Source organism: Brachycentrus maculatus, unplaced genomic scaffold (genome assembly GCF_059751285.1).
Source record: "Brachycentrus maculatus isolate JH-2025_06_01 unplaced genomic scaffold, ASM5975128v1 h1tg000470l, whole genome shotgun sequence".
Taxonomy (NCBI): Eukaryota; Metazoa; Arthropoda; class Insecta; order Trichoptera; family Brachycentridae; genus Brachycentrus; species Brachycentrus maculatus.
Genome location: NW_028281217.1, coordinates 358,234 through 377,500, shown reverse-complemented (window position 1 = coordinate 377,500; position 19,267 = coordinate 358,234). Strand labels below are relative to the sequence as shown.

The following is a 19,267-nucleotide window of genomic DNA, read 5'->3' as shown; positions in this document are numbered from 1 at the left end:
ATATAGCCGTTTGCAATCAGTGGGCAGATAGTACTTGAACAATTAAAAAAAACATAAATTACAAATTGACATTTAAAAAGATACATAAATTAACAAAAGACGATAATAAGGAGGGCAAAGGAAGAAGGAATTTAGGGAAGGAGGTAGAGGGAGGAGGTTTGATCGACAGTTACAGTTATATATATATATATATATATATATATATATATATATATATATATATATATATATATATATATATATATATATATATATATATATGAAACAATTCATAAATATTGTTCTTGAATCACTATACGGCTTTCCAAACTTAAAACACAGTAAGGGTCATTTTATTTGTAGTACGATTTTTTTTCATTTTTGGATTAAGTAGAATGTACTTAGTCCAAAAACGCAAAAAAAAAACGTACTACAAAAAAATGTCCCTTACTGTGTTTTGAGTTTGGACATCCGTATACCTACCATACTTTTTATAACAGCTTCTGCTCAGTGAAAAGCTTCTTTTCATCTCACCAATAGATGTCTCTAGTGAAGTTCTAGTTTATTTTCAGAATACAAAAAAAAAAACAAATAAATGAATAAATGTATTTTTTTGGGAGGGTAGGGGTAGTAGGTACCTAAAGGGCGAACCGGTTCTTGAAAATTTTGAATCTCATCACTGTATATATGTACCTATAAATAAAATGTGACATCATTACCTGGACCCTTGATTCTGGCAGGTTGATCTTCAGGGCCACTTCCTCCCTCATGAAGATGTCAGGATACCTTGTCTTCCCGAACAGGGACTCCAGGACGTCCAGCTGGGCTCTGGTGAAGGTCGTCCTCTCCCGGCGCTGCTTTCGAGGGTTGACTCCTGCAAAAAGAGAGAGAAATATTATTATTATATATTTTTATTTATTTATTTGGAAATTGAACAGAACAGTTACATAAATTCATTTAAAATAATGAGTAACAAAAAAAAGTATGAATTTTTGCGCCTCCGTAGTGTAATGGTCAGCACGCTCAGCTATCGTTCTGGAGGTCCCGGGTTCGATTCCCAGGGGGGGGTAAAATAAATAGAAGTGATTTTTTTCACTGTAATATTTATTCAATATTACCCTGGATGGTAACAGAAGCGGAGGGTTGATCGCCTTTCCTTTATGTCTAAACGATCAAGATAACACTGCGTTTATATGACGCAGTGCCCTTTGCACCATTGGGGTGCGGATGAGGGTTTAATTAAAATTAATTTTTAAATTAAACACAGATTTTTTGAGTCTAAGTTGTATTTTATTCAGTTGTTTGTTTCACATTCCTATACACAGGACCAACCTGGCAATGGTTATGCCTGTAGGAAGAGCTACCGCTATGTTGAACAATATCTCATTGGATATTGATCTGTTCCATGTGTCCGAAGGAGTTTTCCGAACATGGATTCTTCAACACCTTTAGCAATAGTATTCATGCTTATTTTCTATTTTTACAACATTTTGAGTGTGTCCAAATACTTGTTCACATAATCTGGATTATCTCCAATTAGAGGAGTTATTTTCATATTATTTTTTGACATCTCATCAAAGATGAAGAAGAATATGGAAGCCTGGGCATTTACGGGGCTGACGACCGTCATAGGCTGGTTTAAGTAATATAATATAAGAGTTTCTGCTTAATAAAGAGCTTCTTTACATCTCACCAATAGATGTCTCTAGTGAAGTTCTAGAGATTCAAGAACAAGGTTTTTAAATTGGTTCATATATATAGAGCTTCCAAGAATTTGAGTAGTGTGGTTGTCAATAATGGGTAGAATTGGCAAATGTTACACGTGTGTAAAGTGATCACTTAAACCAGCCTATGACGGTCGTCAGCCACGTAAATGCCCAGACTTCCATATTCTTCTTCATCTTTGATGAGATGTCAAAAAATAACAAGGGTTCGTTTATAAATCTGTGTTTGTATATAAAATGTCTCTCAAAACATTGTGTAGGTACTTATATATAAAATGTGTGTGTGTTTAATATGTGTACACATTTCGCTCACTCCTTTCAAGAACGTCATAAATCAAAAATCGTCAATTTTCAGTTGTGGATGTTTTCAGAATGCCCAGGAAATGTACTATATCCCAGCAAAAGAAGCATATTTTTAACTTAATATTTACCCGCTACAGGGCAGAAAGAGTTGTTTTTCCATTTCGAAGAAAAGGTATTGTTTGATATTTTTTTTAAATATACTAAATATTTTTCAAATGGAGAAAAAACCTTCAAAGTATTACCTTAAAAGGTCTGTTGCACAGTAAAAAGTTCAATAAGTGGCTTGATATTTATTTTTAATACATTATATTATATTTTTAAACTTTAAAAACGTTCTCCTGAAAAATCAAGTTTTTTGATTTATGACGTTCTTGAAAGTAGTGAGCGATATAAGGACATATAAATACATTAAAAGTGCTAATATAAACAAATAATATTTGATTTTAACAGAAAATAAAAAATCAAAAAGATGAAAATAAAAAAGTTAACAGATAAGTATGTATATACCAGTGGCGTGCCTAGGGTTTACCAGTAAGGCAAGCTCATTATTTTTCACATTCGTGAATATATGATGCACCTATAATTTCTTCACCTCATATCATTCCCAGTATAGTAAGCACTCAGAAAGTATTATAAATATTAAAAAAATGTATTGTAATCATTGTAAAAATATGCATACATGTAACTTTTGTAAGGTATAGCCATAACCATTAAATAAAAAAAATGTTCACCATAATAAAATATCTTCCTCAGATATCAACCATCACCAATAAGTACCATCACCATATAATGGCATGCATAGTGTTTAATAATCATATAAGCCCGTGATAATTTCAAAACAGTCATACATAAATTATGTAATCATTTGGTCTAGATTTAGTCATTTTTATTTGGAGTTGTTAGGGCTTTTGGGCTTCTAGGGAAGTACCGCCACTGGTATATACATACTATATGAGTTTCATGGAAGAAGCTACATAAATCTGTTTTTTTCATATAAATAATTTTAGCAAAATTCAAATCGAAACAAATAAAGATAACTAGTGTGTATCATATAGTCTTTGTGGAATGAATTAAACAGTTTAAATATAAACTGTCTATATTCAAGGAGTGAGCGATTTGTCCCCACCTTTATATGATATAAGAGCACTTGGAATGCGAGGCGGTCCAACAATGTTTCCTCATCACTCCACGACAATAGAGTACTTATACCCAAACCCACATCTCATGATATATTTTTTTATTAACATATACAACAAAGTATGTTGCATGTATGTTTTTTACGGCCCATGTGTAGGAGACAAATTTTATTGCATTCTGGGCGGATGGAAGACATTTATATAGATAAGTATATAAGTATACGAGTATATAGCGGGGGTTTTACGTATCGCTCACTCCTTTCAAGAACGTCATAAATCAAAAATCGTCAATTATCAGTTGTGCATGTTTTCGGAATGCCCAGAAAATGTACTTTATCCCAGCAAAAGCGGCATATTTTTAACTTAATATTTACCCGCTACAGGGCAGAAAGTGTTGTTTTTTAATTTTAAAGAAAAGGTATCGTTTAATTATGTTTTTGAATATACTAAATATTTTTCAAATGGAGAAAAAACATTCTGGTTTTACCTAAAAAGATCTGTTGCACAGTAAAAAGTTCAACAAGTGGCTTGATATATTTTTTAATACATTGTATTTTATTTTTAAACTTTAAAAACGTTCTACTGAAAAATCAAGTTTTTTGATTTATGACGTTCTTGAAAGGAGTGAGCGATATCAACTCTTAAGGCGAAAGTTATTAATTCACTTAAGTTATTAATTCACTAAAGTTATTAACACTTATTAATTCGAAAGCCCGCTACTTAATTTTCTTTACACCCAGGTAACATTTAACGTAATTTAATTATTTTTTTGCTTAAAACACAGTTTTTGTATTGAAAACATAAGTTTTTCTTCGAAATACACGTATAGCTTTGGGAAGAAAAGAGTTTTTGAAAGGTTAGCTAGTTTGAAAATGTCATAACAAGGCGAAACAATTGTGGAGGTCCTCACCAAAATGCCACATTTCCATTTTAAATTATTTTAAGTACCTAATCAGGAATTCTAGCTTGTAAATTTATTACATTTTAATGCGATTTAATGATTTCATATTGGTTTAACATAGGATTGGTCACGTTTTGTCGCAGTTTTAATTCAGATTTCGATAGAATACAGTAAGCAGAACAGATTTGCATTTAAAGGACGTTTTGTGCAATACTGGAAATGTAACTTTTCGGTGAGGACCTGCAAAATTGTCACAAATTTTATTTTTGCGTTTTTCAAAAATGAAATACAATTTCTTCAAACCCTCATCCGCACCCAATGGTGCATAGGGCACTGCATCATATAAACGCAGTGTTATCTTGATCGTCAACACATGACTTAACATGCAACGTCACCAGTGGCGTGCACAGATAATAAATTAGGATAGTCAGTAGTAGAGGTAGCATAGCAGCTTCTTCTTCTTCTTCTAACCCTTATCCGCGCCCAATGGTGCATAGGGCACTGCGTCATATAAACGCAGTGTTATTTTGATCGTTAACACATGAAGGAAAGGTAATCAGCCCTCCGCTTCAGGTACCAGTCCAGGGTAATATTGAATAAATATTATATTGAAAAAATCACTTTTATTTATTTGACCCCCCCTGGGAATCGAAACCAGGACCTCCAGTACGGTAGCCGAGCATACTGACCATTACACTACGGAGGCGGACTCAAACATTTAATATATAAAACAAAGATTGTAGAATGTAAAATGTCGAAACAATCGGCGGGTATGTATGAGGAGATGCATTAACGTAGAAGAGGCGAAGAATGTTTGCAAGGACAGAGTGGTGTGGCGTTCTATTCTCTATGCCCACCCCTGCGGGGAAGCGACGTGACGGTTAGTTAGTTTAGTTAATTAAGATTGTAGGTAACCCACGAAGAAGAATTATAAATGTATACTAGCTGGCTTGTCTTAAAACATGATTTCATTTCTTTAAAGTGTAAGAGTCTGAGCATATAAACGATGTCACTTGTATACAATTTGAATCGTCTATTTTCCAATTCGATATGCCCCAATTTTCGGCGAAGTAGAATTGAAGCGTGCGTTGTTGAAAGGAAAATATAGTTTTGTATAAAACACGCTCAATTTTTTTTCAACAAAATCACAAAGTCAAATGCATACAATAGGGATCTATTCACAACTTCCAAACATGGAAGTATCTCGAATGTGAAAAGGAGAAGATACGACCTTTTCAACTAAAGTAGACACATAGATAATGTAGGTGTGTGTTCATAATATTTTTTGACATCTCATCAAAGATGAAGAAGAATATGGAAGTCTGGGCATTTACCGTCATGGGCTGGTTTAAATGATCACTTTACACACGTGTAACATTCACCAATTCTATCCATTATTGACAACCACACTACTCAAATTCTTGGAAGTTCAATATAAATGAACCAATTTAGAAACCATGTTCTTGAATCACGAGAACTTCACTAGAGACAACTTTTGGTGAGATGAAAAAAAGCTTTTAATTGAGAAGAAACTCTTATAACTGATGAGATGTCAAATTATTAAAAAAAACTAACTAACTAACCAATCACTCCGCTTCCTCGCAGGGGTAGGCAGAGAGAATAGAGCGCCACACCACTCTGTCCTTGCAAACATTCTTCGCCTCTTCCACGTTCATGCATCTCCTCATACATACCCGCCGATTGTTACGACTCCTAACCTGACCACTTTCAAGTATTTGGCATACCTGATCTTGCCATGTTTTTCTCGGTCTTCCTCTGCTTCTTTTCCCACTAACATTTAAACATTAACATTTTAAAAATAACTCCTATAATTGGAAATAATCCAGATTTGTGAACAAGTATTTGGAAACACTCAAAATGTTATTTTAAAATCACTTTAAATATTATATAATAACTTAATTATAATGTCTACCGGTTTCGAAGCTAACCGCTTCTTTATCCAGACTGATTAATACTAAAACACTATCTACTAAATAAAAGTCAAAATATTTTGACTGTTAGGCAAAAGAGATATAAAAAATATACATATATCTATTTAAATAAATAAAATAAATTTCTTTTTTACGTTTGTATAAAATTTAACTCTTAAATAGGGCAGGTAGGTACTCTCAGTATAAAAAAAAAAAAACAAATTCTTTAGACTGGAATGTCATACAGCTTCCATTGTCACAGTATTTTAAGAGATTACTGCATTAAGCTGTATCTGTACATACAGAAATCTACAGGTTATGTATTTGGGTAAGGTACATATAAGGCATACTATGTAAGGCAAACACATACGCCTTTTAGCTCTACAGGCTGTCCGGAAATGAGTGTAAATTTTTCAATGATTTTTAAAAGTTTTCACTCATAAGATTACTTAGAAATATTAGAAATTAAAAAGGCAATTAATAATAATTTAATAATAATAATAATAAAACCCTTATCCGCACCCCAATGGTGCATAGGGCACTGCGTCATATAAACGCAGTGTTATCTTGATCGTTTACACATGAAGGAAAGGTGATCAGCCCTCCGCTTCAGGTACCAGTCCAGGGTAATATTGAATAAATATGACAGTGAAAAAATCACTTAGTTTTATTTTACCCCCCTTGGGAATCGAACCCGGGACCTCCAGAACGGTAGCCGAGCGTGCTGACCATTACACTACGGAGGCGGACAAAGTAATAAAATAATAATTTTCATATTATTTCGAGAAATAAAAATACTTTGTGTTCTGATTCACTCACATTTTTATTAACCAACTAGTTTCGGCAACAACCTGTTGCCCTCTTCAGGGTTTCATTTATTACTGAAACCCTGAAGAGGGCAACAGGTTGTTGCCGAAACTAGTTGGTTAATAAAAATGTGAGTGGATCAGAACACAAAGTATTTATATTTCTCGAAATAATATAACAAGATGATCCACAAAGTTAATGCTTTCAATATTCAAAACATAATAATTTACAACTTTTAATACAAAAGTAAACGATTTTTCTAAAAGTCCGTCTTTAAATATGTTTCCAATCACTCAGCATCCCGTATCGCTTTTGATCCGAATCCTGGATTATATGTAATCGTATACATGAGAAACGCTAGAAAATATAATTTTCAAATTTGTATGAACTTCTATATATATATATTACAACATTCTGAGTGTGTCCAAATACTTGTTCACAAAATCTGGATTCTCTCCAATTACAGGAGTTATTTTCATATTATTTTTTGACATCTCATCAAAGATGAAGAAGAATATGGATGTCTGGGCATTTACGGGGCTGACGGCCGTCATAGGCTTCTTCTTTTCTTCTTCGTCATAAAGCTTCTTTACATCTCACCAATAGATGTCTCTAGTGAAGTTCTAGTGATTCACGAACAAGGTTTCTAAATTGGTTCATATATACAGAACTTCCGAGAATTTGAGTAGTGTGGTTGTTAATAATGGGTAGAATTGGTGAATGTTACACGTGTGTAAAGTGATCACTTAAACTAGCCTATGACGGTCGTCAGCCCCGTAAATGCCTAGATATTCTTCTTCATCTTTGATGAGATGTCAAAAAGTAATATGAAAATAACTTCTATATATATTGTTCAAATTCGAAACAGTACTAGAGACATCTATGAAATTTAAAAAAAATTATATATTCCGAAATTTAAATTCGAACACCATTTGAATACTGTCTCCATTTTTGAACTGTTCTGTGTGGATTCGAAGGGAGTGGCTTAGTAACAACGCCCTTGCATATTTTCATCTCGCTCTGTTGTCGTCTAAATCTGTGAGCGAGACAAGGATGCGAGATGTAGCCTAATTCCGATTGGTCAAAATGTGTATCGTCGTATTCCAAGACGCAATGACAGTGTCGTATTCAAATTGATATAAAAACCTTTTGGAGTTTTCTTTAGGCGGTTTTAAATCAATATTCAAATTGAATCCAAAGCGAGTTTCGACAAGTTTCAAACCACAAATTGAATATTTTGAATATTTTTTTAAAAACTAACCTATTAACAAACCATCATGCCGCTACCCGCGGGGGTAGGCAGAGAGAATAGAACGCCACACCGCTGTCTTTGTAAACATTCTCCGTTAAAGTTGAATCAATATTCAAATTGAATCCAAAGCGTGCTTCGACAAGTTTAAAACCACATATTGAATATTTTTGGTGCGTAGGGCACTGCATCATATAAACGCATTGATCTTGAACACAAGAAGGAAAGGTGAACAGCCCTGCGCTTCAGGTACCTACCTACCAGTCCAGGGTAATATTAAATAAATATTACAGTAAAAAAATCACTTGAGTATATTTATTTGACCCCCCCCCCTAGGAATTGGACCCGGGACCTCTAGAATGGTAGGCGGACGTGCTGACCATCACACTACGGAGGCGGACTAACCCTCTCCCTTACACTCTTCATACTTATTTCTACCATAAACTGTTCAGAAAATGATACACATATCAAATGGAAAAAGATTGGGGATAGAAAATATAAAAATTGGGGTCTCGTATAATTATCCCTCGACAAGATTTGAACCTATGACCGTCGCATCTGCCCCAAGCCACCTGGCTATGGACGAACTAACGAATTAACATGCAGTGTCACCAGTGGCGTGCACAGATAATAAATTACGATAGGCAGTAGTAGAGGTACCATAGCAGCTTCTTCTTCTTCTTCTCCTAACCCTTATCCGCACCCAATGGTGCATAGGGCACTGCATCGTAGCGACGCAGTGTTATCTTGATCGTAAATTGCATGAAGGCAAGGTGATCAGCCCTGCGCTTCTTGTACCAGTCCAGGGTGATATTAAATAAATATGAGAGTGAAAATCGGACATATTTATTTTGACCCTCCTGGGAATCGAACCCGGGACCTCCAACACATGAGATGCCGAAATAATAATATTTTTTCTGAATTTGCTGAACATATACTTATTGCAATCATTATTTTAATTTTAAAAATGGCATTGAAATACTACATTCTAATGAAAAAAGTAAACTCATTACATAATTTAGATATTTTCGAAATAAAAAAAGCCATAAAACAAAATTTAAATATTATTGATGATCGATTAAATTTAAGTAACAGTCCTATTTTTGATATTTTTCCAATTTCTGTTCCTAAAATTTCTAAGGTTTTTGTGTGTGTTCTCCACTTTACGTATGCGTGCGCGGGTGATTCCATTAGTTGTTATTTGGGGTTGCTATGCAATGAATAATAAAAATAACATTAAGGATTTTCACGAAGTGTGTGGAAGTTTTTTTGTGAGAGTATTAAAATGTTTTCAATGTTTTTGAATTAATATAAACCCTGATTATGACAAGGTTTTTTGTTGAAACCGGTAGGTTAAATTGTATTAATAAAAAAAAGTGGTTATAACAAAATAAAAATAAAAAAAAACTTATCCGCACCCCAATGGTGCATAGGGCACTGCGTCATATAAACACAGTGTTATCTTGATCGTTTACACATGAAAGAAAGGTGATCAGCCCTCTGCTTCAGGTACCAGTCCAGGGTAATATTGAATAAATACGACAGTGAAAAAATCACTTATATTTATTTTACCCCCCTTGGGAATCGAACCCGGGACCTCCAGAACGGTAGCCGAGCGTGCTGACCATTACACTACGGGGGCGGACGAACGACAAAAGTTATTTCATTTTATAAAGTTTATAAAATGTGCCACAAAGTATCTGCGGAAAAATTCAAGAAAAGAAAAATTGACGATTTCGTAATGTGGTGTTGGAGGCGCATGCCAAATCCCATGAAAAATGAAGGGGAAATCAAACGTCATATCACCATTGCTAAAAGTGCCATGCCTAAGCTAGACAAGATCTGGAAAGACCGAGGTGTGAGTAATACCAAGATGTGAGTAATACCAAGATGAAGCTTGTCAGGAGCTTGGTCCACTCCATTTTTCTCTATGCTGCTGGAACATGGACCATAAAAGAAGCAGAAAGGAGAAAAATTGACGCTTTCGAAATGTGGTGTTGGAGGCCCTTGCTCTGAACCCCATGGACAGCTAGACGCACCAACAAGTTCATTCGCCAGGAGTTACACTTGGATGGCTTGTCTCTGGCCAATGTTTGTACACGACGGATTCTCCAGTTCTTTGGACACGTTGCGCGTGGTAACGAGGATTGCCTGGAATGACTGGTTGTGATCGGTAGCCTGGAGGGGAAGAGAGGGAGAGGAAGATTCCCACACGATGGAGCGATCAATTTGAGGTGGTTGGAGCGCTACGTGCAGCGCTGTCAAGGGATAACTGGAGAAGAGTCATTGCTTCCACAAGGATCACAATCCTCAGTAATGAGGAGTAAGACGGAGAAGAGAGTATAGGTAGGTATTAAGAAAGCTGGTACTACTTAGTACCTAAGGTAGGCTGCGTTTTTATATGTCACTCGGATAAGTTAGGATTTAGGATAGGCACTGTTTTTCTGCCTTTATGGAATGCACGCCCCTGATCGTCACCCAAACCAACGCTAATCGTACATCTGTCCCTCTCACATCCATTCGAAAACGGCTAACGCGAAAGAGATGGAGATAGTAACAATATAAACAAAGTGACAAATAACCAAACCCTAAATGTGAAACATATAAGTATATTTGTTTCAGTCACTCCCGCACGCATTGCTATAAGGGCGAAAGAGATGGCGCTATAAATAAATCAACGTTAGGTATTATTATATTTGTATGGTATCAACCCTAAAGTGAGAGGAACAATTAACTTTTTAAAATATTACATTGGGGTCCAAAAAAATAAACAGCAGATAGTAAATTGATTTGACTTCGGCACGAGATTTAAACTATGACAATGAGAATTATATCATAAAAAAGGTAATAATGTATCGTTGTTCTCCTAACAAGCTGTCGTACCTCCGTTTGCGCAATTATACAGAAATTTACAAACTAATCATAAAGCCGCTTCTCCGCAGGGTAAGGCAGAGAGAATAGAACGCCACGTTGCTCTGTCTTTGAAAACAACTTTCGCCTCTTACACATTTATGAATCTCCGCACACATACCCGCTATATCTATGCGTATTATTTTTTTTATATTAATCAATATATTGATGTAAAAAGTGCATTTATTTAATTACACAGAAGTTTGGAAAAGTATACATATACCTATTAAGGAATTGAAGCAAGGAGGTGGCAAAGGAAAGATGAAAGTAGACTGAATACAGTCGGAATGAGATCTCTCAACGCGGTAAAACTATGTTTGATAGATGTTCCAATGGTGATATGAGGAAAGATTGCAAGGCTGAGATAAGCAATATCAATTAAATTAAGAAAGGTGTGTTGAGATGGTTTGGGCATGTGGAACGAACGAATGAAGAAAGGTATCATGTTTGCACTTTTATTTATTTATTTATTTTATTTAAACTTCACGTACAGAAAATAAATAAGTACCTACATTGGCGGGCTTATTGCTAAAAAGCAATATTTTCCAACCAACCAAACTTTGGATGATTAGGTACTCTTTTTTTTGAACTTTTAAAAATTAAGCAAATGCGTGTAATATTTGGCTCACTCCTGTCAAGAACGTCATAAATCAAAATTCGTAAATTTTCAGTTGTGCATGTTTTCGGAATGCCCATAAAATGTACTATATCCCAGCAAAAGCGGCATATTTTTAACTGAATATTTACCCGCTTACAGGGCAGAAAGTGTTGTTTTTGCATTTCGAAGAAAAGTAATTGTTTAATTATTTTTATAATAAACTTGATATTTTTCAAATGGAGAATAAAATATTAAGGTATTACCTAAAAAGATCAGTTGGACAGTAAAAAGTTCAATGAGTGGCTTGATATTTATTTTTAATACATTGTATTATATGTTTAAACTTTAAAAACGAAGTTTTTTGATCTATGACGTCGTTGAAAGGAGTGAGTGATTTATTGGCCGGATATTTTGTCCGTTATATCGAGGTTCTACTGTACTTGCATATATTTTCAAACAAATTTGATATAAATATCATGGCACAATGGGTATTAATATGATATTCATGCATTGTGGGGTGTGACAACCAAATTGGAATATAATATTACGGCGTTTCGGCTTACCCTCGCCCCTCGCGCTCAAGGGATGATATGCGGATAAAAAATCACAAAAGGAGAGAGAAAAACGGCACCCAATCACGTCACAGCAGATGATTAGAAATAATACAATTATTGGTGACACCACCCTAGTGACAATTCGTTTCATTAGTTTATATCAAGAGTGAATGCTGGGAACAAAGTGAATGGTGCACTGAAATCAGTTATAGCAAATAAAAACCTATCAGCGGAAGCTAAACTGGCAGTGCACAACGGAGTCCTGGTTCCAACTCTAATGTATGGAAGTGAAACATGGAGTTGGCAAATGAAGAATGAAAGTAGACTGAATGCAGTCGAAATGTGATCTCTCAGAAGAATGTGCGACAAAACGATATATGATAGATGTGCGAATAGTGAAATAAGGAAGGAATGCAAAGCTGAGATAAGCATTATCGATAAAATTAAGAAAGGTGTGTTGAGATGGTTTGGACATGTGGAACGAATGAGTGAGGAAAGAACGGTAAAACAAATTTATGAGGCGAATGTTAGCGGGAAAAGAAGCAGAGGAAGACCGAGAAAAACATGGCACGATCAGGTATGCCAAATACTTGAAAGTGGTCAGGTTAGGAGTCGTAACAATCGGCGGGTATGTATGAGGAGATGCATGAACGTGGAAGAGAGCGAAGAATGTTTGCAAGGACAGAGTGGTGTGGCGCTCTATTCTCTCTGCCTTCCCCTGCGGGGAAGCGGCGTGATGGTTAGTTAGTTAGTTAGTTTAGTTTATATCAAGAGTGGCCAACCTGCGGCGCGCGGAGCAAATCACACATTTTTCCTTTAGTGCAGGGGTTCCCAATGTTTTTCAGCCCGCAGCGCACTAACAAGTTAGTTTTTTTGTCGCGGCGCCCTACATAAGTGAGCTATTTTGAACCAATATTAGCTATTAGCGACCATATTGTTGATGCTACATCTCTGACGCACACTTTGTTTTAATAAAATTTAAAGATAGAAAGCACTTATTGAAAGATCCTGTATATATTATAGTTGAAAGAAATAAGTAGGTACTTACCTACAATAATAGTAGTTGGGTAGATAGACACAAAAATTAAAATATCCACAATGTGAAATTGAGTTTTATTTTATTTATGAGAATTAAGAATTGAAACTAAAAATTGTCTATATAAGTTAAAATCGTTAAAAACAATAAAAAATGTATTGAAAAAGAACTCCACCGACAAGACACACAAGGTGGCTTGGTGGGTCTGTGCAAAAAAAAGTTCCAAATACTTACGTATAAATTATGATGTAAATAAATGTATACAAATTTAAAAAAAAAGAAATGCAAGATTAAGTATTTGAATTTTTTGATCGTGCCAAGTTTTCCTCGGTCGTCCGAGTTGAAAACGTAACCGGTTAAAAACGTTATTATCCAAAAAATATACATCAACTGCTCTCGGCATTCGTCCAACATCATTTGCATTTTGCAACGCGGTGTTTCGCCCGTATAAAGCATCAAGTAAAGTGTCCCCAAAAGTGTCCCCGAAGCGTCAGCCGCCAGTTCGCACGCCTCCTCACACCCTCCGCCCATCCACGGTCGGCTAATTGAATCAAGAGGGAAAATACACAAACACAGCATGGCTGGGGGTCGTCTGGCACCCCAGCCGGCTTCTCGGGCTGTGAAAACATTTGTTTTCCTTCTCGGTTGTCTTTAACCGACCAAAATAATGGGGTAAATACGTTCGTCAAACAAATTCGAAGAAAAAATCACTCAATTGTCCATATAAAACCTTAATTTGTTGGTGTGTAAACAAGAATATATATATAAAACCTTAACTTGTGCTAAAACTTTAACTTATGTAAAGAAGAATATCTGTAAGTATAAAACCTTCATTTGTTGGCATGTAAACAAGAATTTATATATAAAACCATAACTTGTGTTAAAACCTTAACTTATGTAAAGAAGAATATCTGTATTAAACCTTAATTTGTTGGTATGTAAACAAGAATATATATATAAAACCATAACTTGTGCTAAAACCTTAACTTATGTAAAGAAGAATATCTGTATAAAACCTTAATTTTTTGTTGTGAAAACAAGAATATATATTTTAAAACTTTAATTTCTTGTTATGTAAAAAAGTATATATGTACAACGTTTGTCTTTAAACGACCAAAAAAATGCGTCAAATTGGGTCATCTATCAAATCTGAAGAAAAAATCACTCAAACCTAACTTTGTTATTACGCTAAAAGGAATATTAATATAAAACCTTAATTTGGTGTTATTTAATCCATAATATCTATTTTGTATATTAAAAGCATTAATAATTATGTGGTATCTAATAAAACACTCTCCTTACCATTTATACATTCATGTATACCATAATATCTAGAATTGTATAGCTACATAAGGACCGTCAGTCCATTTGATCTTCACATTCGTTTGAAAATGCCATAACCAGGCGAAACAATTGTCACAATATTAATTTTTTATGTGTTTTTGTTTATAAAATAGAACTTAGTAGACTCAAAAAATCTGTGTTTGATTTAAAAATTGATACATAAATTAAAATGGAGTCCTACAAATTAAACAGCAAATCAATAAATAAATACCATAATATCTTTTTATTTTTTTATGGTAACAAGAATATCTGTATAAAACCTTTATTTGTTATTATGTAAACAAGAATATCTATATAAAACCTAAGTTTCTTGTTATGAATGAACGAAGAAAGAATAGTATAAAAAAATATGAGGCGATTGTGGTTAATTTTAGCAACCGAGTAAGATCGAGGAAAACTTGGCACGGTCAAGTAAGGTCAGGAGTCGGAATAATCGACCAGTATACATGAGGAGATGCGTGAATGTGGAAGAAGTGATATATAGATATATAAATATAAATATTTTTTAATGAAGACACTAAAATCGGCTTACTGCTATCTGTCTCGCCCAACCCTCCACTGCCCGTGTTATCTGCATGCCCATTGCGTGCGTAGGGGTATCTCTCGCGACTCTATTAGCGGAGCCACGTGGCTCGCACGTGCGCAGAGATCAGTAGCTCTGGGCGGGATAAACATCAACATGCACCAATCACCCACAATCGTGCCCGTGTTGTTTCAATAAATTGACCTGCGTGCGTGTTTGGGAAATTAACTGAAGTGGTTCTGAAGAAGGAACACGCTCGTCTGATAATTCGGTTAATCCGGCAGTGCTCTAAGACTAAGTCACATATCGCTCACTCCTTTCAACAACGTCATTTATCAAAAATCGTCAATTTTGAGCATATTTTCGGAATGCCCATAAAATGTACTAATTCCCAACAAAAGTGGCATATTTTTAACTTAATATTCACCACGATGCAGTGCCCTATGCACCATTGGGGTGGGGATAAGGGTTTGAAGAAGAAGAAGATGTGACTTATGTATGCTATATTCATTCATTCAAACCCTTATCCGCATCCCAATGATGCATAGGGCACTGCATCATATAAACGCAGTGTTATCTTGATCGTAAACATATGAAGGAAAGGTGATCAGCCCTCCGCTTCAGGTACCAGTCCAGGGTAATATTGAATAAATATTACAGTGAAAAAAATCACTTATATTTATTTGACCCCCCCTGGGAATCGAACCCGGGACCTCCAGAACGGTAGCCGAGCGTGCTGACCATTACACTACGGAGGCGGACTCCTATGTATGCTATATAATTAAATAAATTAGTAAATTTCACCACAGTTGTTTCTAGACCAAAAGAAAAATATTATCAAATTTTTGTTTGGCCATTTGAGGGTTGAAGGCACGGCGTTCGCGACACGGTACAAAAGTACCTAACGAGACAGCGGGGAAGCGAGCCGAGCCGATTTGAGTGGGGGGGGTGTTAGTGGGTAATTGTTTACGTTTTCACAGATAGCTTCCGCTCCGTGGGACACTACCCTAATGCTGGCGAATGAATAAATAATGGCGAGTTGGAAATCCGACGCTGCTTTTCAAACAGAAATTTCAAAACAAATTTTCAAAAAAATAATATTAATCTAAGATTTAGGTTACTGTGATATCTAGCTACTGCGGCTTATGAAGCACCGCTTATCGCAACATTTTGAGTGTGTCCAAATCTATGTGCATAAATCAATGTTTTTCCACTTAGGAGTTCATAAATGGTCTTATATTTACAACATTTTGAGTGTGTCCAAATACTTGTTCACAAAGCTGGATTATCTCTAATTATAATAAATAATAAAACCCTTATCCGCACCCAATGGTGCATAGGGCACTGCATCATATAAGTGAGCGGAGTGTTATCTTGATCGTTTACACATGAAGGAAAGGTGATCAGCCCTCCGCTTCAGGTACCAGTCCAGGGTAATATTGAATAAATATGACAGTGAAAAAATCATTAATATTTATTTTACCCCCCTTGGGAATCGAACCCGGGACCTCCAGAACGGTAGCTGAGCGTGCTGACCATTTACACTACGGAGGCGGACAAAAATTATAGGAGTTATTTTTCTTTTTTTTGGCATCTCAAATGCCCAGACTACCTTATTCTTCTTCATCTATGTTGAGATGTGTTTTAGCTTCAGATTGTGGTAGATGAACAGTAAAGTATTGCTAGATCTTCAACTTTGGTTTCTTCTATATATACGAGTAGGTACTGGATAACTGTATGTGAGTGACTGCTTTTTTAAAAATATTTTTATTTATTTCTTAAGTTAACTTATATTACATTTAATACAAAATATTATTTATTTTATTTACATCCCATATACATTTACATTTTCTCACAGTAAAAAAAAACATTGTTTTTAAAGTTTAAACGTATAATACAATGTATTAAAAATAAATATCAAGCCACTCATTGAACATTTTACTGTGCAACAGATCTTATTAGGTAAAATTTGAAGGTTTTTTCTCCATTCGAAAAATATTTAGTTTATTTAAAAAATTATTAAACAATACCTTTTCTTCAAAATGCAAAAACAACACTTTCTGCCCTGTAGCGGGTAAATATTTAGTTAAAAATATAACCCTTTTTCTGGTATATATTACATTTTTTGGCCATTCCGAAAACATGCACAGCTGAAAATTGATAATTTTTGACTTATGACGTTCTTGAAAGGAGTGAGCGATATATAAAATAGAACCCATTCGGGGATCCAAAATAAATGATCTGAAAAAATACTATATGAAAAAATATATATGTCGTGATTAATTATATTTTCTTATTTTGTTTTTACCTTATGTTTTTTTATATTTTCTCATTTGTTTATTTTAAATATACTTTTTACATTGTGTTTTTCTCATTTATTTCTTTTAAATATGCTTCTTATGCCTATTTATTAAACCTGTTTATTGTTTTTATATTTTGCCATGTATTAGTTTTGTTTTTTTTCTTTAAATCTTTTTTGTAACTTTATTATTTGTGTTCCAGTCTTGTTAACCTTAATCCCATGTCCCAAAATGAGAAATAGAAATTACTCATCGGGAATATTATATATATATATGACTTATGTATGTAATACAATTTGAAAAAGAAAATTTGTTAAAATGTAAAATTTTCGTCGTAATCTTATGGCGTTCGGTTTAAAAACTTGGCCACGTTAATGTATGCAGGGATGATAAAATACATTATCCATCCGTTGCACCCTTATTCCCCAACCCCTACGCTCGGAGCGTGGCAAAGTTGAATTAAATTTCCCCATGGCGGAAAAGCTTAAGGAAACACTTAATCACAAGCGACAAATTCTGATTCAATGCTGCCATCTATGTGACGGAAACAAAATCACTTTCAGACCTGGTAAAAGCGACAGAATACAGCATAATATAAGAGAGAGCTAAATTCAATTTATGTATTTCATATTATTTTTTAACATCTCATCAAAGGTGAAGAAGAATATGGAAGTCTGGGCATTTACGGGGCTGACGACCGTCATACACACGTCATACACACTTGTAACATTCACCAATTCTACCCATTATTGACAACCACACTACTTAAATTCTTGGAAGCTCTATATATAAGAACCAATTTAGAAACCTTGTTCTTGAATCACTAGAACTTCACTAGAGACATCTATTGGTGAGATGTAATACAGATTTTGTGAACAAGTATTTGGACACACTCAAAATGTTGTAAATTTATTTATTTCAATTAATATATACATTCCAAACTATAAAAAATTTTAATGAGGAAAGAACGGTAAAACAAATTTATGAGGCAAATGTTATCGAGAAAAGAAGCAGAGGAAGACCGAGAAAAACATGGCACGATCAGGTATGCCAAATACTTGAAAGTGGTCAGGTTAGGAGTCGTAACAATCAGCGGGTATGTATGAGGAGATGCATGAATTTTGAAGAGACGAAGAACGTTTGCAAAGACAGAGTGGTGTGGCGTTCGATTCTCTCTGCCTACCGCTGCGGGGAAGCGGCATGATGGTTAGTTAGTTAGTTTTAGTTAAGTTCACATCAAGAGAACTATTGTATTATATTTTTTTATGTATTCCATATTAAAATAAATAAATAAAAATTAAATAAAGATAATTCAATTTTCAGCACTGAAATTTTGTTGGTCCCTTCTTACTTAACAGTGTACTGTTAGTAGCTTGCGGTAGCGACTAAGGCACCCTAAAAAAACCACCCTTAAGCATTTTCAAGTAGTTAGCATTGCTTTTCACATAAGGGTAGTTAGACTGTTTAATGGACTTCCTTTTAGGGGGTGTTTATACCGCCTACCCTCACTATAAAATCGCCACTGGGACCATTTATGAGTCAATAATAGCACATGTCCATCCCCAAAGATGACAAGGTTCTTGTCGAAACCGGTCGGAGAAAAGTACAGAAAAAAAAAATTAAAAAAAAACGGTTTAAGTTTTATTATATAATACATACTTAATATGTCCTCCTCCGTAATGTAGTGGTCAGCATGCTCGGTTACCGTTCTGGAGGTCCCGGTTTCGATTCCCAGAGCGGGGTAAAATAAATGTAATTGATTTTTTCCCACTAATATTAATTCAATTTTACCCTGGACCTTTCCTTCATGTGTTTACGATCAAGATAACACTGCATTTATATGACGCAGTGCCCTATGCACCATTGGGTGCGGATAAAAGTTTGAATGAATCAATACATACATATACAATTTTATAAAATAAACACCATGTCTTCTTCCATAGAGAATCACATTTGAATACAACTCATTCGA

General features: G+C 34.9%; 1 protein-coding gene across 1 annotated transcript in view; it reads right to left on the bottom strand.

Moving 5' to 3' along the window:
* LOC148302246 (uncharacterized) overlaps window positions 1-19,267 on the bottom strand; it is a 98,391-nt gene that overhangs the window by 8,303 nt on the left and 70,821 nt on the right. Inside the window, exon 3 of the mRNA XM_088271914.1 lies at window positions 699-853. Within this exon, the coding sequence (XP_088128040.1) occupies window positions 699-853 (155 nt within the window). The remainder of the gene's footprint in view (window positions 1-698; window positions 854-19,267) is intronic.